Below are 27,318 nucleotides of genomic sequence, written 5' to 3'. Positions count from 1 at the left end.
GATAAAGCAAGGAATTCAGGGTGTCTTTGGGATTCTATTCGTTTTTTGGCTTCTCTATGGGCTTTTTGTTCTAAGGTTTTTAAAGGGATTCCTCTTAACATGTTACAACTTGATTGGTTAGCGGTGTGTAAATAGACCGTTTGCTTATTCTCTAGTTGTATTTCTTTTATTTGATCTTGTAGTCTTGTTTTTCTTTGGTGGGAGGATTTCTCATCCTTCTAGTTGTAACTTCTTTTTATCAATATATCCCGTTGTCGTTTCCTATCAAAAAAAAAAAAAAAAATAATTTTTATAATCCTACATCATTCAATTTCATATTTTGACTAAATTTTTTTACATAAATGATACAAACATAGGCAATATAAATTAGAATAAACAATCAATAGCAATAAATGCGAGAATACTTCTTAACATCATCTTTTTCTTTTTCTTATATTACTTAAAAATAATTTGTTCAAAGAGAATTGAGTAGTATAATATCCAAAGATCTTTTATCCATATTGACTCAAAATTATATACATAATAAACCACTCTTTTCATGATCTATTACCTTTGTTGTACAACCACTTGATACAGGACCATCACACCATGTTTCCACTCACAAATCCAAGTAAACAATAGAAATGTATTACTTTTGTACCTATTTTGATTTACAGGATTGGTCTGCAGGTACAACCTTGTAACTTCATGGTATACTCATCTAGTTCCTACCTGGAAAGTTGCAATTTCTTAACCAACACCATTCTACTCTAACTAATAGTTGAACACATTCTTTATTGTAACTATGGGAGCTTTGAAGCAAAAGGACTTTACTTCTCAAAGTCAATATGGACTATGGTTGCTCTTCATGGCACTTTCAGGGTTGGGAACATTTTGTGTATAGCTAGTAAAGAATTTAATGTTTGTTTCTTTCTCTTGCTTGAGACAAGTTATAAATATTGTATTGTTTTTTAATAAAAGGAGTCAAGGAGGAGTTTTCAATAGGTTACCTAGAGAAATATGTAAAAGAAATTCCCATCCTCCATCTAATACTTGTCCATTCTCAACCTAAGTAAAGTCCATCAAGTGATAATATATATAGATGGTTAAAGACAGAGAAAGGTAGAATCTAAAAAATGAAGGAAGAGAGCTAAGTACAAGAAGTATAACAAAAATTGGCTAAAAGCACAATGTGTAGTCCAGAGACAGAATGTTGAAAGGACCTCCTAGGTGACAGTGTTGAGAGGAAACACAATCTCTCCTGAGCATCTTCTTTACTTTTAATTGTACAAACAAATTCTAGCAATTCTATCTAGGCAGATAACCCATAATAAAGCAAGGATAGCCCCATTACACAAGGCCACTATTCCAAATCCAAGAAAAGAGATGGCCACAAGGCCACTCTTCAAGCAACCAATGCAATCTAACCCAAGAGAACAACTTATCCATAACTCTAAAGAGAAGGGGCAATGCAGAATGTTCAGCAAAGAAAGCAGCAAAGTAGTCTTAGCTACAACCCTATATGATATCATACAATGGAGAAGTTAAGAACACATTCAAATGATATCAAATCAGACTTTCCAAAGGTAATGTCTGATTCCAAATATGGAACCAGACACAAAAAACAGACAGAAAAAGCAATCCCAGAACCAATAAGTGCAGCCAAAAACAGGAGGAGCATGTACAGAAAGGTAGGAAATGGGTTTTCTAATTTAACAATTTCATCTACAAGAATGGAAATTCTAGCCATAGAAAGCAGCTCACTAAATAAAAGGCAGACTTAAAATCACTAAGCAATATCTCACTGCAACTCATCAATGGAATTCTGTGTTATTTAAGTCATAACTTACTTCCCCATTCATTCGAACAAGCACATCACCTGGCTCTAACTGCTTATGAGCTGGACCACCTGGCACCTGCAACACTCCATTGTTGCTAGAAATCATAGAACATGAACAATACAAAACCAACAGTTAACCACATATTTAACTTTAAGACCAATAAGATAAACTCACCACGGAATCAACAACAAGCATTCCAGTTTCACCTAGTGGAGATGCATGTCGTACCATCTAATAAAATGAAGAGCACAACAGAACATTCAGGAACCCAGTCTATTTTTTCAGTTATCCATGGAAACAATAGAACTCAAGGAATAACAAAGAAATACCTGTTCTGTTTCACTATGGAGGCCAAGCCGACGTGTCTCATCAAATCCTTTATGAAGAAAAGTCACCTAAATCACAAATAACAGATGAAAAATCACACAACAATAATAATCCATAAATTTTCACCTAAATGATAAAAGACATCATGCATATTTTTCTTAGTCTGCAAGATTTAGAAACAGATATTTCCCAATTTGAGAAAATGAAACCATCTTCTCCAATCAAATAATATGATTCTATTGTAAATACAAGGTAAAAAGCAAATCAAGCATCATAAGAATGGTATTATCCATCTGTAACTACAATTTTAAATGAAAACAGAAACTACCACTTCGAAGTTTGCAAATGAGAGATGAACCATCACTGAAAGACATTTGAAAATTCAACAAAATGAGTAAACACTACGGTATCCAACAAAAAGAGAACTAAGAGACCACAAATTAAGGTTGCATAATATCCCCGATGAAGATATCCAAGGAACTTTGTTTAGCCAACTGCCCTGCTGTCTAGTGTATCAAACAAGGAATCCAAGGATAAGAGGAACCAAAACCTCTACCAAAATCAATGATTTTATGTAACCATGGCAAACTTCCATGGCCTCACTTCTCCTCTGAATACATGAGATGACTGTGGATGAAGGGCCTTTCACCTGGAGATAATCAATACCCAGAGGTCTTGCCTGAAGCAGGCCTTCCAACAAGGCAAGGAGCCCTGCATCTATAGCTAACCCAATCCGAGCAGGTCTGGAAAGAATCTAACCAATCTACCAGAATGATCTCTGTGAACAGCACCAGTCCCCGATAATCTTGGGTTTCAGAAAGGGCACCCATCAAAATGAAGCTCAAGGGAACCCACAGGAAAGCTCCAATCCAACATCAGACTCAATAGACTACCTAAAAAGGTACAAGTAAGTGACACCCAAAGAAAGGAGGAAAAATAAACCTTGTCCAACAAAGATCCTGAAATACTCCACCTATGATGCTAAAGTGTTCTACAATTCCTCTCGGGCCACAATATGATGACAGTGAGACTAGCCAACTGCCAAAGAATTCTACTCCTAGTACATCCTCTACATCACAAAAGGACAATGATCATCATACTGCCTACACTTTTGGGAGGCACCCAAGCAATCCCAACAAGAATAAGTAACTTGTGCCACAGTCATAATACAACATGACAGTATAGGGAAAGATGATTAAACACATGATTGCAATAGGACACTTTTTTTTTTCGAAACAACAATGTCATTGCTTTGAAATAGTAATCACAAAGCAGCAGTCAACTTTTTTTATCTGAAACAAAAATTTCAATGCTTTGAAATAGTAATTAAAAAGAAGGATGAGAAAACAAGAACTTGGCTTTAACACTACGGATACCCAACAGGGTATTCTCATCTAAACTTACTTGAGCATGGAAATGTGTGACCAAACACCAACAAAATAAGAGGCTCCATACATCCTTCCAATCAAGCTCTTGACAAAAATATGGTGTCATCAACATACTTCCACCTTCATCCTACTTCTACCTACAAAAAGATCTCTGGATTATCATTTTTCCTCTGCTTTCAACATCAATTAGCTCTGAACATATGCAACTAAAGTAAGAAGAAAAGGAGAGAAAGGATCAGCCTATCTAAAGTTTTAGGTGCCTTGACCCAGCCCTTGTCATGCCAATTTATTAACTCTAGAAAGTTACAAGATGCATCCAAATATCCACAATCTCCATATGCCTAAAACCTTTCTTTTCTAATGCATACTCTAAAAGGGCCCAAACCATGTGATTATAAGCTTGTCAAAATTGATCTTAAAAACAATTCCTTTGCCTTTCGAATATCTTTTCTCATCCACTTCTCCATTGGTTTGTCTACCTTTGCCATCAATATCTAAATTCATGTGATATGTTCCAATCATCTGAATAACAGCAAAGAACGAAGATATCTTCCTCTCACACTCTTGATCCATGTAACTAAAGTACAATCTCCGCTATAGCACCAATCCACCAAAGATAGAGTTTAAGCCAAATAAGTCATGCCAAAGAGACAACAAATAAGCTTTGTAGCTTGGCAAACTTGATTTTGGTTCCTCCTAGAAGTGTATGTGACATGTGGACCATTTCTTTTAGGGAGTTGGAAAGCAAGAATAAGGGCAAAGTTGTATGGCAAATCATTTGTCTTACTTTGATTTGGATAAGAAATGCAAGGATCTTTGAGGACAAGGGGAGGACATCTGAAGCGTTATGGGACTAAATCTATTTCTATTCATCATTTTGGCATCTACTACTATAGCTTTCAAGGGCATTCCTCGTAACTTTATTCAACTCAATTGGATTTCAATACGTAGTTCAAAAGTGTTAAAATAGTAATGTTGAGACATTTTGACGTCTTCTTTTTCTTTTTTCTTTTCCTTTGTTTTGATCAGGTTTGTAATTAGGGAAGGATTTCTCATCCTTTTCAGTTTTACTCTGTTAATGAAAATGTTTTTGTTTCTGATCAAAAAGAACAAAAAAAAAAAAAAAAGACAACAAATAACAAAAATGAAGAAAAGGATGGTCAATCATATCCCTACTGTTTCTACATATCACATAAAATATCTGGGCAAAATGTTTGTCATCTTTTCTGGCTTGAAGATTCTCATTTCTGTTAACCTTTCCATAAGCACATGGCCTATCAAAGAGAGAATACACACACACACACACACACACACAAAAACATTAATCACTGGGAGTACAATGTCCGGCATGGTGTCCAACAAGGACACAACTCTTTGAAAGAGTCCATGCTACATGGAAATAACCAAGAAAAATACCAATATTTTTCAATTTAATGACAAATATTTATAGAGTTTTTTTTTTTTTTTTTGATAAGTAAGCCAGAATTGTATTAAACCAGAGACAAAAAGTCACACTGCATACAGGGGGTATACAAGGCAGTTAAGGCCTCAAAAGCAAAAACGAAAGCCAAAAGAGCCTTATCACCCCTTAAGTGGAAGCTAACCACTCCAAAAAGCCTATAAGGGAAAGAGACTCCTCTCCCATATACAATCTAGCCCACCTCCATAAATTACAAACAAAAAAATTCTTGAGTTTCTAAATATCTAACACACCCTCCCCTAAAGGCTAATCTATTCCTCTCCTTCCAAATCGTCCAAAAAATACACAACGAGATGGATTTCCATATTTTTTTCCTTTTCTTCCCCACAAAAAGGCCCCTCCAGCAAGTTAAGACCTCCTTTACAATTTCTGGAAAGACCTACTGAACACCTAATAACCCAAGGACGATATCCCATAGGACTCTGACCACTATATAGTGTATAAGAATATGATTTACAGTTTCTTCTTCACACCCATACAAAAAACAACAATTAGGGAGCTGCCACCCTCTTTTCTGGAGCCTGTCAAGAATAAGCACCTTCCCCCACGTAGCCTCCCAAGCAAAGAATGCAACTTTGGTTGGAACTCTATTCACCCAAATACAACTTGTCGGAAAAGCGGTGTCATTGGGGTGTGCAACAAGTTGTACACTTCCTTAACCCTAAACTGTCTGTTTCTTCCTCCCTTCCAAAAAATTGAGTCTTCCTCCAAAGAAGGCCTGTGACCCCTCAAAACATGGAGCAAGTCCCCTACCATATCCAACTCCCAATCACTGAAATCCCTCAAAAATCTTAGGTTCCAGCCTCTTTGTCCAAAATTCTAGTCCCACATCTCCTCCACCGTAGCATTCCTATGAACAGCCATGGCAAACAGATGAGGGAAGTTTTGGGACAGCGCTGTACTAGTGCACCATACTTCAGTCCAGAATCTGATTTTGGTACCCTTCCCAGCTATGAGCACCATATTATCCCAACACCAATCAGTTTCCTTCAAGATCTCCTTCCAAACCCCTACTCCGAACGCCCCATTAGCCTTCTTTGTCCTCCAACCAAGACCCTCTTGTCCATATTTCGCCATGATCACTTGTTTCCAAAGATTGTCTTTATCATAAGCAAACCTCCAAATCCATTTACCAAGCAAGGCTTTGTTCAAAAAGGCTAGCTTCCTTAAGCCTAACCCACTCTTATCCTTATCCGCACAAACCACTTCCCAATTAACTAGATGAACTTTCCTCTCCAAGTTTCCCCCTCCCCTAAGAAAATCTCTTTGTACTTTTTCTAACCTTCTAGCAACAGTCTTGGGCATCAAGAAAAGAGACATTTAATAGACTGGCATGCTAGCCAATGTGCTCTTTATGAGAGTGATTCTCCCACCTTTGGATATATACTGCCGTTTCCAAAGCGCAAGTCTCCTCCTCACCCTCTCTTCCACCCCATCCCACACAGAATGAGCCTTGTTAAGAGCCCCAGATACTGAGAAGGCAGCCCCATCCCACAAATATTTATAGAGTTAACATACCATCCACTAAACATGTTAATTTCCCTGTTTAATGCAGTTTCAACTGACAAAAACTAAATACAGGAAACATACATAAAACTTAACAAACCTGAAGGGTACCACGGGGAATGCTAACTGCCTCCCAGTTACTTGTAGAAGAATCTTTGCCCTTCTGGAGAAATTGTAAAGCTCTTACAACCTGGAAATTGTGAACAGTGTGAATTAGCGGCTGAAAACTAAAAAGATTTATAGTAAAAGCCGAAGCACACTTGAAATCTGTGGGTTCAAGGGTTCGAAAGAAAACATTTGAATAGAAGGTTTGAGACATTTCTATTTTCTTCAACACATTTAGACAGGATAAAAAAGTTGTGCATGAATGACAAAGCTTTGGTGACAAAATTTCCCACATTAGGACCTATATCATGTGGACACCACCATAAAGCACAGCTCATAAGGATAATAGCTTTGTAGGTTTTCTAAACAAAGCATATTTTTTTTTATTCACATTTTTATTGGCCACTACCCATACAAACTCTGACTTTCTAGGGGATCTTATTCTTCGAAATTCACTTTGAACAGAATACGAGTCAAATAAGCAGGAAAAAAAAAATTAGAAGAAAGAGACTTTTCAATTTAAAGATTATACGGTATACCTCTCATTAAGAAAAGATAAGAATAAATTCGGCATTTTTCAAGGAAAGGAGAAACAAGAGATCAACAATTGCATAATTTAGAAAACCAAAGGCAATAGAGTAAAAATCTTTTGAGATCTTAACTGAGCAAACCAAAGGCAAGATGACTACAACAATCCCTAAGAGGGGCCAAGGCTTCTCGCAATGGGTCAGATTTGGTGCAAAGGGTTTGTCCTCCCTTTTGGAAGGGGAGGAAGTTTGTAATGAGGGTGAGAACATGAAGAATTCCAATAGGTTGTGAATGAAGGGAGGGAAAAGCTACAAGTTGAAGCTTCGAAGTAATGGAGCAGGGAGATTCCTTATGTGTTCATGCTCTCAAGTGAGGAAAAGAAATCCTCCCTAGTGTTTCCAAAAGGAAAGGGGTTGCTTAGGAGGAGGGGTCTGTTGGCCAAAACATTGAGGAGCTTCAGAGTAGTGCCTCTCTTGGGTCCTATTGAAGAGCCTAAAGCTGGTAAATCCCCCTTTCAGGAGCGTGGTGATAGGGGTCCAAGAGAGTGAGATGACTCTGTAGGTGTAGTGAAAAAGGGCTATTGGGAAGTGGGAGATGTAGTGTGGTTTCAATTTGGGGGGTTCAACTCATTTAAAAAATTGAAGGGCTCTTAGTTGGTATCTAGTGGGGAGATGGGGGAATTTCTCAACAAGGCCCCATTTTTTCCTTTCCTATAGGCATGGGCTAGATATCATTGGAGGTTGAAAAGGAATGTCCATTTAGCCTCAATGAGAGGTTCTCCCATCTTGTTTGAGTTTAAGTTCTAAGGCAAAAAAGGGTCTTCAACGAAGGGATAAGAGTGTTCAAGAAGGGGTTGATATTGGACAAGGGGGTCGCATATGTTGGCTATTTTAGAGAAGTTCATGCTGAGGAAGCTTGGGTGAAGATTGTGAGACTTTCAACTTTCCCATGGGATGGGAGGTTTTTAAACCATTGGGAGATTCTTGTGGAGGTTTCATGGCAATGGATGCAGATACTAATTATAGTCATTACTTGTAGTGGTAAGAGTGTCTTGATTAGAACAAACGGGAGGAAGGTGCTAGGAAGTATACAGGTTGTGGTGGGGGCAGCTTTTGTTACTCCATTCAACTGTTGTGTGAGATTTTGCCATGATTGTCTCAAGTGGTGCTGAGCACAACTAGTAAGAAGCTGGAAAATTAGGGAAGACATGGAGGGAGTTTCATGTGCCATGATGAGAGTAGGGTTAACAAAAAGTGGAAGAAAATATATCACCCCTTGGTGTAAGAGGATAAAATGGATAAGGATGAAGCAATATTTTCTCGTAGTGAGCAGCAACAGTGGGCCCATGTAGCAGAGGGGACTGACTAGATAGAAGGAGCCTCATGCAAGGTTTGAAGTAATGGCTGAGACCTAATACAACTTGGCCGAGTCGTATCTGCCTCGGCTAACCTACTACAAAACCGATATCCAAGTTTGACTCAGAGATGGTTTGGATTGATTCAAAAGGAGAAACAGTCTGGAACTTGAGGAGAAAGATGAGAAGCAGCCTAGAACTTGAGGAGAAAGAGGAGAAAGGGAAAATGTTTAATTTAGAAATGGAATCTGTATTTTTTGGAGTTAGAAAGGTGGTTTTATTTCACTCAAATCGTAGATGGTTTTATTCATCCAGTAGTGGAGAAACGAAAAAAAAAAAAAAGGTCTAAAAGAGAAGAAAAGACTGAGGAGAAAGAAGAAATGGGTATTGGGTTATATGGTGATGGGTTCTCATGATTTATCTAATGGGTATTTGGGTATTTATACAATGGGTGATGAATATAGTGATATTTCTACAATTGGTAATGAATAAAGTGAGATAAATAGAAATGTAAATATAATTTATAAGAATTTAATTTAATTATATTTTAGATAAGTTACCAACTTTTTTAATACAATTAAATAAGGTGTACAAATTAAATTTTGTTAGATAATATATTACTAGAAAAATTAACAATTACTATTATCAACATTAAATCAAATGGTGATAGACAATTTTAAAAATTTTATAATTAATTAAATTTGATATGAAATTATTAAATAAAATAAATTTTAATATTAAAAACTGAAAACAGATTTGTAAACTTAAATAACATTAAATATACTTAAACTTAAAATTTTATAAAAGTATATTTAATTGAATATATTTTATGTATCCATCGATACCAATCGAAGATATTGAGACCAATGTGCCTCAAGACCTCCCGAGTCAATGACCAAGACCACAACTTTAAACCATGGCCTTATGAAGAATGATACTATAGATGAGGGGGTGGGCCATGAGATGGATAGAGACCTAAACAAGAAGTTGGGCATCGCCCACAAAGAGCCCAATAAAATTTGAACTGCTTTAGACCTAAAGAAGGGCAAGTGAGTTGGTAAAGAGACGTAGGCCCAAAAACAATTAAAGGCCGAGGCAATGAGAGGGGTTCTTCGGCCTAGGCACTGACAGCTTGAATGGAAACCTGGGTTAAGAAGTGGGCCTTGGGGAGGTTGGGGCCAAAAATGAGTGTGCATGGATGTTTTAAAGGGGGCTAGCCCAAAGCCCAATGGAGATTTTGCAAGTGGATTGGGCCTCTTATGAATCAGGAGAGACCTTTGCCCATTTTCTAGAGTTAGCTTCCTCAAGCCCTAGCCACAGTGTGGGTAACACCACTCCAACAATCAAAGGAATGGTAAAGGGGGCCATGGATCTTTGTCGTTGTGCTATAGGGGAGATGGCTCAACTAAAGTCAACTTTGGTGAAGACAACTATCACTAACAAAGGACTAGTGGCAAAGGCTTCCCATTTCTTAGGTATGGTTCCTCCTTTGTCCTTCTTAAGGTGTGGACCTATCTCTCCTTCATCTCTTTCTAAGGGTAAGCATCCAACAAAAGAAGTAGAGGGGAGTTGTTTTGCTAGAGGGAACCTTTTGAAATGCCTATTTTCAAAATAATAAACAAAGAACAAAAAACATTGTTTTAGAGTAGTTTTTTTTCCTTTAAAAAAAAAAAAAAAAAAAAAAAAAAAAAAAAAAAAAAACAGGCAAAGCAACATCATCTTGACCTTTTAAAAAAAAATTAAAAAAAAAAGAGTAGCATCAAAACAGTACATTTTGCTCTTCGAAATAAAACAAACAAAGCCCAAATTAGGCTTTCAAAACCAATGACTACAACAAAGGTGAAGAAAAAGAAGAAAAAGAGAGGAAGGAGGAAGAGGAAGAGTGTACCTAAGGTGCTCAGACCTCGGATTCCTTTAGTGGTATATTTTTTTTCACAACATAGCGAAATTGTATTTCTTATTCTTATTTTATTTTTTAGATTTCATTTATTTTATTTATCTTTATGATACTAGATAATGAATATCTAAATTCTAGACTTTATGAAAAATGAAAAACTTCTTAAAATTTATTTATCTCATTTTTAAATTTTTTTTGTTAGAATAATAAGCAAAGAAATCAGCAATTATTTTTCTCCATATATATCTGATTTCTCCTATTATATTTTTCCTTTCTTGTAAAAGCTAACCCATGATTCTTTTACCATGAATCTAGGTAAATTCCATATAGGACTCTTGCAATCAGATTGCTTGATTTTAGGGATTTTTTTATACGTTGCCTAATTTAGGGGATCTCATTCTTTGTATATATGTATTGTAAATCAGAATATAAAGATATACGGGAGATTATTTTTCATCATGGTATCAGAGCCAAAAGTTTGACTCTGCCAAGATCCATAGAACCTTCATTGCTCAGTCACATACAACCTTCATTGTTGTAGCTCGTTCACTCTTTTAACCGACCTTTGTTGTTGGTTCCTTAGTTCCCATTATAATTCCCTCAAGGTCATCTCTTGTTTACTCCAAAAAAAAAAAAAAAAAAACCTGAAACCTTGTTTTTTCCCTAAAATGTCTGAAACTAGTGAAAATAGTAAAATACACCATCCTCTCAACAACCCTACCCTTCAATCCCTCCTCTACACTCCAAACCTTATCACCTTTATCTACCCATCATAATGATAGCCCTACACTCCAAATCACCACTTAAAAACTCAATGATAGCCCTACAATGGTCCCAATCAGCCAAACTTTTCATTAAAAGTACAGGGAAGATGGGCTATATCACGGGTGTCAAATCAGAACCCAACTCCAATGATCCACGGTATGAATTATGGGATGAGTTATTCTATGGTCATGTCTTGGCTACTATACTCCATGCAGCCGAAGATTAGCCAAACATACTTGTTTCTCTCCACCGCCAAAGAGATTTAGGGTGTCATCAGTCAAACGTATTCCAAGATTGGAATAACAGCACAAGTATATGAGTTGAAGTGTCAAATTCATGCTACAAAGCAAGGAAATTGGTCTGCCACTTAATATTACAATAAATTGCGAAGCCTATGGCTGGAATTAGATCATTACTAGCACAAAAAAATGGTAGTTGCCAAAGACACTACTAGATTGAAGAAGATAATGGAGCAAGAGAGAGTATTCGAATTATTCGCTGGTCTTAATCCTGAATTAGACCAAGTAAGAGTACAAATATTGGGGAAAGAATCTCGTCCATCCATCCAGGAGGTTTATGCCTATATGATTGGAGAAGAAAGTCGTAGAGTTGTGATGCTAGGAGGCTATACTCCAGAAAAATCAGCACTAGCTATGGCTGGAAATTTCAAGTCAAGGGATCCAAAGTAGAAGGAAGAAAAACAGATGATAAAGATTCGCTTTGGTGTAATTATCGTCACAAACCAAGACATACACGTGAATCTTGCTGGAAACTCCATATGGCAAGCCTCAGTTAGGAAGCAAAGGGGGAAGCAATAGAGGAAAACCTGCCACAAGATCTAGACAGGCACATCAAGCTGCCACCATTAATGTCTCTCATGAAAATATCCCTACCATTGAACAAGAACCTATTTTACTCAGCAAGGAGCATTATGAAAAGCTGAAAACGCTTCTCAACCAGCTTGACAGACGTGCTGAAATTCCCACAGCAAAAACTGCCTCATGCTCTCTCATCCAAACAGGAAATATCAAAGCTTTAAGTGCCTATAAGGATTGTTTATCTAGCATTTGTATCATTGATTCTGGTGCTACTGACCATATGACCAGTCACTCCAATTTTTTTTTTCCAATTATACAATACTTTCAAGTAGGCCAAAAGTGAAGGTTGCTGATGGCACTTTTTCTTCCATAATTGGTTAAGGCATAGCCTCCATCACTCCTTTGACCTTGCAAAATGTGTTACATGCTCCAAACTTGTCTTGTAATCTTTTTTCTATCAGTAAAATCACGAAAGATTTGAATTGTTTTGTAACATTTACCCCTTCCCATTGTGTTTTTCAAGACCAGATAATGGGGAGGATGATTGGGCACGATGAGAGGAAAAGTGGACTCTACTACCCTGATACACATTGGAAGATTGGTGATCCTATCCCACAAGCTCTTATTACCCACCAACAATACATCAAAAGTTGATCGAATAATGGCTATGGCACAAATAATTGGGACACCCACCTTTCTTTGTCTTGGAAAAAATGTTTCCCACATTGTTTAGTAAAACTAAATCCCGTGATTTTCATTGCAAAACACCATCGTGTGCCTTTTCCAATAAGCAATAAAAAAACATCTTTTAGTTTAATACATACTGATGTTTAGGGACCCTCTAGAATTCCAAACATTCCGGGTTCTAGATGGATTGTTACCTTCATTGATGAATGCACTCATACCACTTGGGTTTATCTCCTAAAATCCAAATTTGAAGTTAATTCCATTTTCCCGATATTCCACAAATTCATTTGCACCCAATTTGGCACCAAAATCCATACCTTAAGGTCAGATAATGGAAAGGAATACTTCAACCATAATCATATCACCTATCTCCAAAGTGAAGGTATTATGCATCAACCTTCATATGTAGATACCCCACAACAAATTGGGGTAGCAGAGAGAAAAAACAAACATCCCATAGAAGTTGCTAGGTCTTTACTTTTTCAAATGAGTGTTCCAAAAACATATTGGGGGGAAGTCATTTTGACTGCTACATTTTTAATAAATTGAATGCCTTCTCAAGTCTTAGACTTTAAATTCCCTGTTGATGTACTTTCAAAGTTTTTTCCTAACTTTAAGGGTATTGGAACTTCCTCCAAAAATATTTGGGTGTGTATCTTTCATTCACATTCCCAAACAATCTAGAGACAAACTTGACCTAAGAGCTCTTAGGTGTGTCTTCCATGGATATTCTTCCAATCAAAAGGGATATAAGTGCTACCATACACCCACAAGGTCATATATCACCATGGATGTTACCTTCTCTAAGAGTCAACCATATTTCACACACACTTATCTTCAAGGGGAGATTGGAGGAACGGAAGATAAACTGTCAGGAATTTTTCCTAGGAATGGTGAGAATGGTGGGGGTGTCCTTCCACAACTGGTTAACGTGTCAAATGTCTATACCTCAAACACATCCAGTTCCCCTACTGTCCAAGATATTTCAGCCCCAGAATTTTCAGATTCTGCACCAACACTCCCTATTGTTCCAAATGTTCCAGCCTTGGATTCATCTAAAGAATCAACTAGTGAACATAAGAAATTCCAGCATACTCCCAATGAAGAGCTAATTGTAGAAAAGCTGCCCACTGAAATTCCAGCCAATGAACTTGAGATTCAGCTCAGAGAAAGGGAATACATGCTGCCAGAAAACACCTCCAAACTAAAAGTGTATTTGAGGAAGGGAAAATCTACAACATCCTCTCATATCCCATCATCCAACCCTAAATCAAGTAATGAAAATACTCATTCTAGTGTCTATAATGATTTGTATTTGGCCCATTGCATTGAGGAAAGGCACTAGAAAATGCACTCAGCATCCTATTTCAAATTTTACCTCATTACATCATTTATCATCTACATACCAAGCCTTTATTACCCAAATGTCTTTTGTTGAGATTCCAAACACAATCCAAGAGGCACTTAGAGATGAGAATTGGAGGAAAGCAATTAATGAGGAGATGCAAGCCTTAAAAAAATAAATAAATAAAAATTAGACTTAGGATATAGTTGAGCTTCCCAAAGGGAAGAAAATAGTAGGTTGTAAGTGGATTTTCACAATTAAATACCAAGCCGATGGGACAATAGAAAGGTATAAGACTAGATTGGTAGCTAAGGGCTTTACCCAAACTTATGGCATGACTACCAAGAGACCTTTGTACCGATGGCAAAAATGAACACTATTTGTATTCTATTGTCTTTAGCTGCCAATCTTGATTGGCCTTTGCAGTAATTTGATGTGAAGAATGCCTTCTTACATGGTGACTTAGAAGAAGAAATATACATGAACACTCTACCGAGGTTTGGTGACAAGGCTTGGAAGAACAAAGTCTGCAAGCTTAAGAAGTCTCTTTATAGACTTAAACAATCTCCAAGAGCATGGTTTGGGAGATTTACAAAATCAATGATAAGAATGAACTACCATCAAAGCCAAGGAGACCACACATTGTTTATCAAACATAACTCCTCTGGTAAATTGACTGCCTTAATAGTTTATGTGGATGATATTATTGTTATTGGAAATGACAAGGGGGAAATTCAAAGACTAAAAACTTGTTTGTCTAATGAATTTGAGATCAAGGATCTAGGGATTCTAAAATATTTCCTCGAGATTGAAGTGGCAGGTTCGAAAGGGGGAATATTTATTTCCAAATAGAAATATATCCTCAATTTGCTAAGCGAGACAAAAATGCTAGGATGAAAACCAACAAAGACTCCGATTGTGCAAAATCATAAATTAGGAGGAAAAATAGAGGATGATATGGTATACAATGACCTCTATCAAAGATTGGTGAGGAAATTAATTTATTTATCTCACACTCGACCAGGCATTGCATATGTTGTAGGTGTGGTAAGCCAATTCATGCATTCACCACATGAATCTCACATGGAGGCAATATATAGAATCCTTCGTTACTTAAAGTCTACACCAAACAAGGGAATCTTATTTTAGAAGACAGGAAATATGGAATTGGAAGCTTACAGTGATGCTGATGGGGTTGGATCAATTGTTGATAGAAGGTTAATTTCTGGATATTGTACCTTTTTAGGAGAAAATCTAGTTACTTGGAGAAGTAAAAAGCAACCAATGGTGGCTAAATCTAGCGCAGAAGCTGAGTTTAGGGCCATGGCCTAAGGGATTTGTGAACTACTTTGGATAAAGATCATTCTTACTAACCTTGGCATCACTTTAAAAGAACTCATGAGGTTATATTGTGATAACCAAGCCATTATAAATATAGCCCATAACCCCGTTCATCATGATTGAACCAAGCATGTGGAGATAGATCAGCATTACATCAAATAAAAACTTGATAGTGAGCTGATTTGCACTCCGTATGTCCCCTCTTCTAAACAATTCACAGATATACGAACAAAGAGCCTACCAAGTTCAACTTTTTATACAATCTTAGACAAGTTGGGAATGCAAAATATTTTCGCACCAACTCGAGGGTGAGAGTTAGAAGAATAAGCCCAGAAATCAACAATTATTTTTCTCGATATATATCTAATTTCTCCTACCATATTTTTCCTTTCTTGTAAAAACTGATTCATGATTCTTGTACCAAGAATCTAGGTAAATTCCATATAGGAACCTTAGGTAAATTTCCATATAGGAATCTTGCAATCAAATTACTTGATTTTAGGGATTTTTTTATAAGTTGCCTAATTTAGGGGATCTCATTCTTTGTATACATGTATTGTAAATCAAAATGTAAAGATATACTGGAGATTATTTTACATCATTTTTTAAACCTAATATATTGTGATTAATTTATTTTTTTTATTATCCATAATCCATTTATTGTGATGATTATATAACAATACTATGATAGTTTATATTGTGAAATTACTTCTTACATTTATTATTATACTATGTTATGTAACACTCTCATAATCCAAATATCCTATTTTATGTAATATTTGATACTATGAGTGATGATTGATAATTGTTGGCAAATGTTTCAACCAAATGTTTTTGCATGATGTTTTTGAATTTTGGATTGCGGACATGTTTGCACATTGACAATTTCTTTTTCTTTTTCTTTTTTTCGTTTTTGATTAAGCAAATAGCATCAAAAGTTGCAGCAAATAAACATGAAAGCACTCACTCGTTCCAAAGGTAAGAAAAATGCCGATGCACTTGAAGACTTGCTCCCCGCATTCAAGGCAACTGCCCTTCCTTTCCAATCAATTACTGGGGAACCACTTGAACCACCTTTAGTCCCAGATGCAGCCTGAAAGTAATGGAAAACCAATCAAAAATTTAACCCCAGATGAAACTAAGCAGACTGTAATATTAAAAACCAGAATATGCATTTCTTTTCAATAGAAAGATTAAGGATGCAAAATTCAGTTACCACCATGATCAAGAAGAGGCCTTCTTGATATTAAGTATCTCCTATAAAAGTGGCAGTAGTTGTCCTCATCATTGAGGATCTTTAAATGATTCATGCCATTATCCTTTATAACTAAAACTCAAAAGACCATATCTATAAACAGACAAATTTATCTGCTGCATTAATCCAAGGGGAACCATGTGGCCAGTGACAGTAACAACTGCCAAACTAGAAAAAGAACACTTTCAAAGAATTTGAACCATGACTACTCAATTGATTTCTATTGCAGGAATTTTAAATTTTTTCCAAAAGGACATTCAGTAACATAAATGCTCGAAAATAAGTGAAAGACCCCTGAAGTTATACAAGTTTAAATTGTTTGTCTAATTCTAACAATAAAGACTACCCAACCCAGCTGTTCTCCAATTAAGATCCATAGACAACATAAAAGAATAAGACCAATAAGAAAATTGCATAAGTATCACATTCAAGTTTTCACAAAGACAACAAATCCCTGCCAAATTCTATTTTATATCTCGAAAACCCCCAGAGGAATCAGCCAGAATCCAACTTTCATAGTTCAAAGTAATATTGTGTTGCCTTTCTCAGGAAAAGAACTGAACATGGAAGTTCAAAACAATATAAAATACAGTCTTGCATTTAGGTCAGTCAAACAGGACAGGACAATTTGCCTCAAAAGACATGATGGGAACCAGCTTTCAACACACACATTCAAATCTCCTCTGATTAAATAAAATCTTAGAAAACAAAGCAGAAACAAGAGAAGATGGTATTGATCCTGATTAGAGATACCTACCTCTTTTTGTGTTTTGATGTTTCAGATGGATGCTTCGTATAGTTTGTTTTCTTGAACATATTTGTTTTGGCTTTAAAAGGATATCTCAGATTTCCATGATTTTTCTTCATATCTAATAAAGTTTTGTTTCTTAACCAAAATGAGAGAGTGAGAACAGACAGTATTAATCTTTTTCCAGCCTTGTGATGCAACTAAACCAACAAGGCATAAATAAGCCCTATATGTTTTTCACCTGCATTGCAGCTTGACATAATATGTTTAACAATAAATCAAGCAGACAAAGTTACCAAACTACTGAGCATTTTCTAGCTAAGGTTCACCGCATATGGAGGAAAAAAAATAGTCCAATGAGGTAAGATACGGTTCGCAATCAGTTTCACTGACAGAAGAAGTTTACCCCAACACAACTATCAAGTATCCTTTTAAACACCTAGGGACATCTCTAGCACCGAGTGGTAGCTAATGTTGCTGAATGAAAAACTAGATCCTGAATTTAGCATATATCACACCAAAAACAAAACAAAAATGAGCCATCAACTATCAGGTACAAGTCTGGAAACAAAAAACTACCCCATAAGTATAGAGGGATTAAGACCTATACCTGATTATTAAACTAAAATGAAGTACAATGGATAATAAGACATAGAATTCTAATGCAAATTGAAAAGAAAAACATGCACCAACAAAACAAACAATACACGACTGACAACCAGCACTAACCAAATTTTGTTCGTCTAGATTCTAGAAAGACAGTTTACTTAATTGAACTAGGAGTACAAGACCAGGAATCATAAAGTGATTAACCTTAGATGCCCTTCCCATAATCACAAGCACATCTATCAATTTGTTTCTCTTTTTTGGTCACTAGGTAGAATTGAACCCACGGCATCCGCTCCATATAGCAGTCACATGTTACCACTGGGCCAAGACACCTGTGGTTAAATTTGTTAATATCATATATTTGGGAGATTGAAGGACAAATTCTATCAATATCATCAAAAAGAACATACCACCACCATAGCAGCTCCCATGGAAATTTCTTGTTAGCTACAACTGAAAAAACAAGACTTAGGATCCCACCTCTAGATATCCAATCATTCATACAAAAATTAATACCCCAAGGTCCCATCAATTATAAGTGAAGTGTATCTGCTCAGCCGATCAACACAATATGCCCCTATCAATACCAGGCAAAGAACATATTGTCAATTGATAAAACAAAGTTACAGATAGCCTATGTTACATGGACTTGGGTACAACTATTAGGTGTGAGTGTTTTGCATCTTGATTCATCTAATCCCAAAAATTAGAATGTTGAGACACAGCTGAATTTTTTAAGTATCCAATTTTTTTTTCTATCCACACCCTAGGGAAAAATGAAGCAAATGTAACATAGAAAATGCAAATCAGGCATTTATATTATAGAAATACCCATGCAACAAAGAAATAGATTAAGAAATATACAAAAATACTTATAATAGTAACTTACAAATCTGCTTCTCTCTTCCATTTTTGGACACCCCTCAGGCAAATTTCCTACTAACATGTCTCATACCTATAACCATGCCATCTCATTCTGGACATTAATATTTAACGAATTCTGAAGTGTACAAGGACCTTAGCTATTGCTGTCTTTAAGGCAGCAAGTTGATCAGGCCCAAACCCAATGCAGAACAGGATTTTCTTCTGGAATTTTTTAGCTCCAGTATTGGCACCTTTGAAGAAAGCTTCAGATTTATGGGTTTGGGGGACTTCTGGCCTTGAGATAGGAATTTTGCTTTGGATTTAGAGGTTTGGATTGGAATTGGAAATGTGGTTTGGTTTGGAATAAATGGTCTAGAATGTGGCATTGACTTGGAAATGGATATGTGAGGAAGGTGGCAGTGATTATGAGTTTCCCTACTAAGAAAGAGAACGATGCAAGAATGATAAGATATCTTTTGCAACATTCAGAAACAAAGCAACAATTAGAGGAACAAAGTACAAACCGTACATCTCAAACCATTATATGCCTAGAAACAAATCAAGGCAGGTAGTTCCCAGTAAGCAACTCTAGAGATCAAACACCCCCATTGAGCAAAGGGTCAGCCACTAGTTAACTGATCTAGATTTCGAGATAAAAAAAGAAACAATGTCTCTAGCAAAAGCATGACAACTCCTCATCCAACAAGCAACCTGCGAAAAGACTTATGTCTCCCATGGAGACCCATGAAATATATAGTTTTCTTTTCTTTTCTTTTTTTTATGAGAACCCATGAAAAATATAGTTGAGAAATTGGCTTCCACAAGAAGGCATCATACACCCAAATCAGTAGTCATGTTTAAGCTCAGGATCAACAGCATTCCTCTTCTTTTTTTTCTTTTTCTTTCTTTTTTTTTTTTTTTTTTTTGATAGGCAAATAAAATAAAATCTATCAAGGACAGTAGACTAGCTTGAACCTCATCATGAAAATACCTGTAAGACCACATGTCTAGACTAGATATAAGGGAGTCCTCAAGAGATTGGTTTGTGCATTGCACCCCTTTAAAGGTTCTTCAATCGTGTTCCTTCAAATTGACCAGAAAAGGCAAAGAGGAGTTGTTCCTCCAAGCCTTTTTTCTCTTCTTACCCACAAAGCTCATATTCTAACCTAGTAAAAAGTCCTTCACCAAATATGAGAGAACCCAGGAAATGCCAAATAAAGAGAATAAAAAGCATCACAGCCCTCTAGCTTTCTCACGATAGATGAGGAGATGGTCTACTGATTCTTCTTCATTTTCACATACAACAATAACCTGCAAAAAATATCCTCTTCTGTTAAGTTCATAGTTAAGACCATCCCAAACCGCTTCCTGCAGGAAAAAAAAAAAAGGAACCCACTTTGGTACAAGCCCAAAAGCCCCACACTATCATTGAGGGAAAAGACACTTCATCCTCCAACTCCAAGGTAGAGTAGAAGGACATCAACATGAATTCCGCACTTTTGATGGTCTTCCACACCATTTTGTCATCTCCTCTACTTCTTCCTACCTTATAGAGCTTCTGAAGAAGCTCCTCAACATGATCCATCTCCCAATCTGAAAAATGTCTTAAAAAGCACAATATACACATGACCAAACTAGCCCTCTACCTCACGAGCATCATCTACCCATCAATGTTGTCAAAGGTAAAATGCGATGTCAAGGCGATAGGACTCTTTTTAGCCTAAGGCAAAAGGCGAAAAAAAAGGCAATAGCCCAACTATTGTAAGACAATAAAAAGTAAATATACCTATTTGATACTTAAACAATACAAGCATCGTCTACAACAATCAACACTATTAATTTTTCATCCCTTGTGGTATCTTATAAAATTAACAAAATATTAATAATTATTCAAAGAATTAAATATTTTATGCCACATCATAAGAAACATCATATTGTTGAGAGAAATTCATCTTGTCCAAATACACATTCAAATTTTCCAAACATGTAAAAGTTAGAATAAAAAACAAAATAAGAGAATGACCATCTTAGAGAAGTTTGGGCATCATCATAGTCATCATTGAAATTAAAATTGTCATCACTTCCATTAAGACTAGATTGATAGCTCTCCATCTCATTATCACCGTGATTGATAATATAACATTCCATCTTATACTTTATTTAATCTAATGTTAATTGAATTAAATTATAATCTATGTTTAATTTTAACTCATGGTCAAAGGCGATCTACCTCCATGCCTTGCACCTTATCCTAAGGCGACTGCTTAGGCATCACCTCCTTGAAGCAACCTTGCCTAGGTCCTCAAGAGGCAATTTTTATCTACCTCACCTAGCCTAGTGGCCCAAGCACCCAAGCAATCACCTTTGATGACATTGCTACCCATGCCTACTTAAAGGCTACAAAAGAGGATAAAAATGGAAAAGAGTCCTCTAAAAGCAAATCACCACCCCACACATCTTGCTAAAATTTGATTCTTCTCCTTCTTTTCTTTTTCTTTTTCATTTTTTATCCTTCTCCCATAGCCCACCTTAAATATCGTTTGGCTTTAAAAACTCCCGATCCTTTTCTTATTGACTTCCACAAGCCAACACCATAACCTTCCCTCCATAACCGAAAGCACCATCCTACTAGCTTTTCTCCAAACATTCACCAAAGCATATCTCTATCCAAAGTGAATCTCCAACACTATTTTCTCAATGAAGCTTTATTAAGAATGGACAGCTCCTTGAAGCCTAGATCCTCTTTCTTTTTATCTTCGCTGATCCACAATCATTTCATTGAATGGGGTTTCTTCTCAAGAGCCCTCCTCCCCATAAAATCTACATAAAAAATCCCTTTGAATTTTCTCTAGTCTTAGAGCCACCAATTTGAGAATAACGAAAAGGAACATGAAGTAAATTGGTAGCCTACTAAGATTACATCTTAACAAACGGGATAATAAATCAAAGTACAAATGCTACTTTCATTGCTTCGATGCCCAAGAAAAGTCAAACCTTTAAAATATCATATTTTAGACCTATTAGCCTGGTTACAAGCTTATATAAGATAAATGTTAAGGTCTTATCAAGGCATTTACGCAGAGTCCTCCATGAAACAATTTTTAGCTCTCAAGGAGCCTTTGTTGAAGGGAGACAAATTTTGGATGTTGTGTTGATAGCTAATGAAGTGGTGGATGAGAAAAGGAGGCCACGGGGCGAGGGGGGAAAGGGTGGTCTTCAAAATCGACTTTGAGAAGGCCTATGATCATGTGGATTGGGGCTTTTTGGACCATGTGCTAGAAAGGAAGGGGTTTAGCCCAAAATGGAGATCTTGGATGAGGGGATGTTTGTCTTCAACTAGTTTTGCAATCATAGTTAACAAAAATGCAAAGGGTTGGGTTAAGGCTACTAGAGGTTTGAGACAAGGAGACCCCTTTTCTTCCTTTCTTTTTACCTTAGTAGCAGATGTTCTAAGCAGGATGATGATCAAAGCAGAGGAAACTGGGTTAACTGAAGGTTTCATTGTGGGCAAGGATAGGACTAAAATATCTTTACTATAGTTTGCAAATGACGCCATTTTTTTTCTCTAAAGCCTCTTTGGAACATCTTCAAAACCTTAAGCTAATTCTTTCGGTTTTCGAGCAAGTCTCAGGATTGAAAATCAATTTAGAAAGAAACACCCTTTCAAGTATTAATACAAGCCAAGAGTTGTTGTCTAGTTTGGCTTTGATTCTTGATTGCAAAGTGTCAAAGTGGCCTCTGTCTTATCTGGGTCTTCCATTAGGAGGGAACCCAAAGTTAGTAGGCTTTTGGGATCCAGTGGTTGAGAGTATATCGAGAAGGTTGAATGGGTGGAAAAAGACCTTTTTGTCTTTGGGTTTTGAGGGAGGGGGAGGGGATTACTTTAATTCTTTCAAGTCTATCTCACATCCCACTCTACTTCCTCTCCCTTTTCAAAATTCCAATATCAATAGCCTCAAAGATAGAGAAGCTGCAAAGGGATTTCCTTTGGTGTAGGGTAGGTGAAAGGAAAAAAGATCATCTTATAAGGTGGGATGTTGTTTGAAGGCCAAAGGAGTCGAGAAGTTTGGGTTTCGGGAAGACTTCCTTGAGAAATATTGCTCTCTAAGGTAAATGGCTTTAAAGGTTCCCTAGGAAAAGGAGTGGTATTTGGCATAAGGTTATTGCAAGTATTTATGGGACACATCCTAATGGATGGGATGCCAACATGGTGGTTATATGGTCACACAGATGTCCTTGGAAGATTATTGCTCAAGTTTTCCAGGATTTCTCCCCATATATCGGTTTAGTGGTGGGGAATGCGGAGAGAATCCATTTTTGGGAGGATCTATGGTGGGGTACTCAACCTTTATGTTCTCAATTCCCTCGTCTTTATAGAGTTATTTCTATGAAAAACCTCACCGTCTTAGTTGTCATTGGTAATTCCTATCCACTTTCTTGGAATTTTAATTTTCGTTGTAATCTCACTGATACAGAAATTGAACTCCTTCAGAGACTCATGTTCTCCCTTAGTTCAATGCATTTTTCTCCTTCTATGGCAAATTCAAGAACTTGGTCTTTGTCCTCATCAGGCTTGTTTACTGTTAAATCTTTTCTCTTGGCCTTGTCAAATTTCTCAAATCCTATATTGTTCCTTCCAACCAAGTTTTTGTGGAAATCAAAAGCCCCTTCAAAGGTTAAAGCCCTTGTTTGGTTAGTAGTACATGGGAAGGTAAACACCAATGATAAGCTACAATTGAGAAGACCTTACAAATCCCTTTGTCCTCAATGGTGCATTCTATGCAAAGGAAATGGAAAATAAATTGACCACCTTTTTCTTCATTGTCCTTTAACTATTAGGCTTTGGCGCAAACTCTTCCTTTTAGTAGGGTTGGATTAGGTTCCACCAAGGAGTATTGAAGACATGATGATTATTGCATTTAGAGGTTTGGGGAATTCACTTAGAGGCAAGACACTTTGGCGAATTGCTTGCCTCACTTTGTTGTGGATTGTGTGGCAAGAGAGGAACGTTAGGATTTTTGAAGATAAAGGAAGATCGAAAGGAATGTTATGGGATTTACTTTTCTTCTATTCCTCTCTTTGGGCCTCTTGTACTGCAGTTTTTAGAGGAGTTCCTCTTAGTGTTTTATAACTTAATTGGACTGTAGTTTGTGATTCAAAAGTTTGAGATAGTTGAGGATTTCTTTGTATATTGTTTTCTATAATGGGGTGCTTTCTTCTTTGTTCAGTTTCTGTTTTTGAGGGAAGGACCTCTCATCCCTCTTTTACTACTATAGAGGCTTCTTTTGTATTTTTACTACTATTAATAAATATTTCTTCGTTTATGATGAAAAAAAAAGATTACATCTTAACAAGGTGAGTCTACCTCCCTTTGAGAGGTATTACCTTTCCCACAATGCTAGTCTTTTGTAGAACCCCTCCTCTACCATGTCCTAAGCAACCGAAGCCTCGAAAGGAGCACCCAAGGACAAGCCCAAATAAGCAAGAGGTAGTTTTCCTACTTTATAACACAATAGCAACACTTGCTCCTCCACATTAAGGACTTCTCTACTAGAATTAGTTCATTTTGTTCAAGTTAATTTTTAGTCCTAAAGAAGCCTCAAAACCAAAGCAAAAACCAAGCCATAGAGATGAATTTATCTTAACAAAGTTCACAAAAATAAAAATAAAAAAAGAGTATCATCAATGTATAGAAGGTGAAAAATCTCCACTCCTTTTGCACCTCTCCCTCCAACCATGAAACCCACCCTCCCCTACCCTTCTCAAGATAATGTCAAAAGATTCCATCACCAAAATTAAAGGATAAGCAGATAGACAGTTCCCTTGTCTTAAACCCTTGCTACTCTTAAAAAATCTTGTAGAAAGACCATTTACCAAAACTAAAAACCCTGTCATTGAACTGCAAAATTGAATTTAATCTCCATTTCTCCACAAAGCCCATTTTTCACATCACCTCTAAGAAGAAGCTCCAATTTACATGGTCATAGGTTTTTTCAATATCAAACTTATAGACAACCCTAAACCACACCCCCTATCCCCCACCTCCTCCTCCTCCTCAACCATAAGCCCCCAAACCGCCCCTAAACCACCCCCCACCCAAAAAAAAATTCTCTCTCCACCGTCTCCTCAGCCCATTCTCTGCATCACCTCCAAGAGGAAGCTCCAATTTAAATGGTCATAGGTTTTCTCAATATCTAACTTACAGACAACCCTAAACCACACTCTCCTCTTCTTTAAGACTCCACAATCTCTAATCAATAGCAATTAGAACCACATCTAGAATTTGTCTCCCTTCCACAACCGATTCTAAGATTCCAACACCACTTTCCCAATCACTTTCTCCAATTTATTAGCTAAAATTTTAAATAGCATTTTGTACAAAGTACCCATAAGGCTAATGGGTCAAAACTCCTTTAAATCTTTGACTCCACCTTTATTTGGGATCAAAACCACAAATGTAGTATTTAGACTTTTCTCAAAAGCACAACATGCAAAAAAAATCTCTGAATATGCCCAATATCTTCTCCTTCACAATATGGCCCGACACCACCAGTTTCTTCAATCTATTAGCTACAATTTTAACTAGAATTTTGTACAAACTACCCACAAGGCTAATGGATCTAAAAACTTTTAGATCTTCAACTCCACCCTTTTTCAGAATCAAAACCATGAAAGTAAGATTTAAACTTTTCTCAAAGGTACACCTTGCAAAAAATATCTCTAAATAAGCTTAATATCTCCTTTAATAGCACTCCAATGCCTATCATTATGGGGAAACCCCACAATATCTCCTTCAATAGCATTCCAATACCTTTGATAACCCTCCTAACATGCAATTGACCAGCAGCTGTTGAAGTACAAACATCAAAATTTAACTTAAGCCTAAAGGGAGGAAGATGCTGAGAACACAAACCTGAGTAAGTTGATGGCAATTTACCCACTTCTAACCAAGCAAAACAACACATGCACATTCTTCATGCTTTCTATTGAATAAGCTCTCTTGTCCAGAAATTTTAACTTTTGGACATGAAACTATTTAAAAGCACAAAAGGACATACTTTATAAATAGCAGGTGGTCAGTATTCACTTCACAATACAACAGATAGCCATCAGCAAATAACAACTTTGAAACCTGCAAACCCCTCCCAACACCCTCTTCTCTTCCCCCCACTCCCTTCAAAATCTTGAATAAATACTGCCACCACTACCCTTAGAATGAAGCAATTTAAAGGTACCACCCTTTCATTTATCCATCCATATATATGCATATGCATAACAGAAACACAAGCCATCCAAATATCCTAATTTGACCAATTAATATACACTACAGAATGACAACAAAAACAAAGAAACCATGAAATTAATAACTAAAAGTAAAATAAGAAAACCATAAATAGAAGCAGGAAAATTTTGCTAACTTAACTCGTCAAAAACTATGAATGTCTTCGATAAAAGAAAATCACAACATTCCATATGCCAAAGGTTTTGCATTATGCCCCATATCAGACAACAGTGAACATTATCTCTTCAATCTAGAGAGAATTCCAGCCAGAAGTCACTGATCAAAAAAGAATTCCAGCTAGAAGCCTTTCAATTGTAATATTCAATCTTAGTCTTCTTCCATTTTGCATTATTTTTCGGTATATGCTTCTTTTGTGCATCTGTCTGACTTATATTTCTCTTCTTCCTAGCTTTAGCTTTTTATAACCAACATCTCTTTTTCTTCCTTACAAGAAAATGATGCCCAACAAATCTTTCATTACTAACAAGAAAATGATGTTCTATATAGCTCATATATAATTTTGTACACACGCACACACATGGATACATATATGAAACTGGTCCCACCAAACCCAAGAAAGAAAAATTCTCTTTTTTACTTGGAAGGAAAAAAGAGGAATGACTCATAATCAATTTGAAATAATGATGAACCAAAACTTACTAATGGTAAACAAACTGATGGCACGAAAACTAACAAGAATGAACTGATTAACACAGCTCCAGAAAAAGTGAATAGTCTTTCTTTTTCTTTTTTTTCTTTTTGGTCCATTAAAAGCATAAAGTGCTAAGCAACTTACTTGCATGTAGAATGTATTGAAGTCATTGTAACCATCCCTGCACACATAATATACTTGTTAAAGCTTTTCCTATCAAAAGAATATATATTTGTTAACTGCTATGAGTTCTGGACACAAAAGCAAGTGATGAATTTTTTTTATAGCACAATGCACACTACATCATGACTTTCAAGAATTTTAGGACAGTCCCCAAAAAAATAGATAAATAAAAGGCAACTGCACAACTCCAATTTGAGCCAACTTATCTATAACCAAATCATGATTGAATTAGACAAGCTTTGTTTGTAGGAAAATATATATATATATATATATATAAGGGCAAAACTGAAAAGATTTTGAGGGTCAGGAATTTGTGACTCCACTACACTGATGTGGATCAGTTTGTTGTATTTCAGGGAGGATT

General features: G+C 36.5%; 1 protein-coding gene across 2 annotated transcripts in view; it reads right to left on the bottom strand.

Moving 5' to 3' along the window:
* LOC100255257 (protease Do-like 7) overlaps window positions 1-27,318 on the bottom strand; it is an 86,671-nt gene that overhangs the window by 41,534 nt on the left and 17,819 nt on the right. The window contains exons 1-7 of one of the 2 annotated variants that reach the window (XM_010662031.3): window positions 18,384-18,426; window positions 18,178-18,305; window positions 16,329-16,454; window positions 6,622-6,711; window positions 2,150-2,215; window positions 1,995-2,051; window positions 1,830-1,895 (exon numbers count right to left, since the gene is read on the bottom strand). In XM_010662031.3, the coding sequence (XP_010660333.1) occupies window positions 1,830-1,895; window positions 1,995-2,051; window positions 2,150-2,215; window positions 6,622-6,711; window positions 16,329-16,454; window positions 18,178-18,195 (423 nt within the window). In that variant the 5' untranslated portion in view covers window positions 18,196-18,305; window positions 18,384-18,426. Of the gene's footprint in view, window positions 1-1,829; window positions 1,896-1,994; window positions 2,052-2,149; window positions 2,216-6,621; window positions 6,712-16,328; window positions 16,455-18,177; window positions 18,306-18,383; window positions 18,427-26,915; window positions 26,953-27,318 lie in introns of those variants that run through there. The other variant, XM_002271787.5, reaches the window with a different exon arrangement.

The sequence above is a fragment of the Vitis vinifera genome, chromosome 14 (genome assembly GCF_030704535.1).
Source record: "Vitis vinifera cultivar Pinot Noir 40024 chromosome 14, ASM3070453v1".
NCBI classification, from domain to species: Eukaryota; Viridiplantae; Streptophyta; class Magnoliopsida; order Vitales; family Vitaceae; genus Vitis; species Vitis vinifera.
The sequence above is the reverse complement of the archived record's forward strand: the minus strand, read 5'-3'. Positions and strand labels throughout refer to the sequence as shown.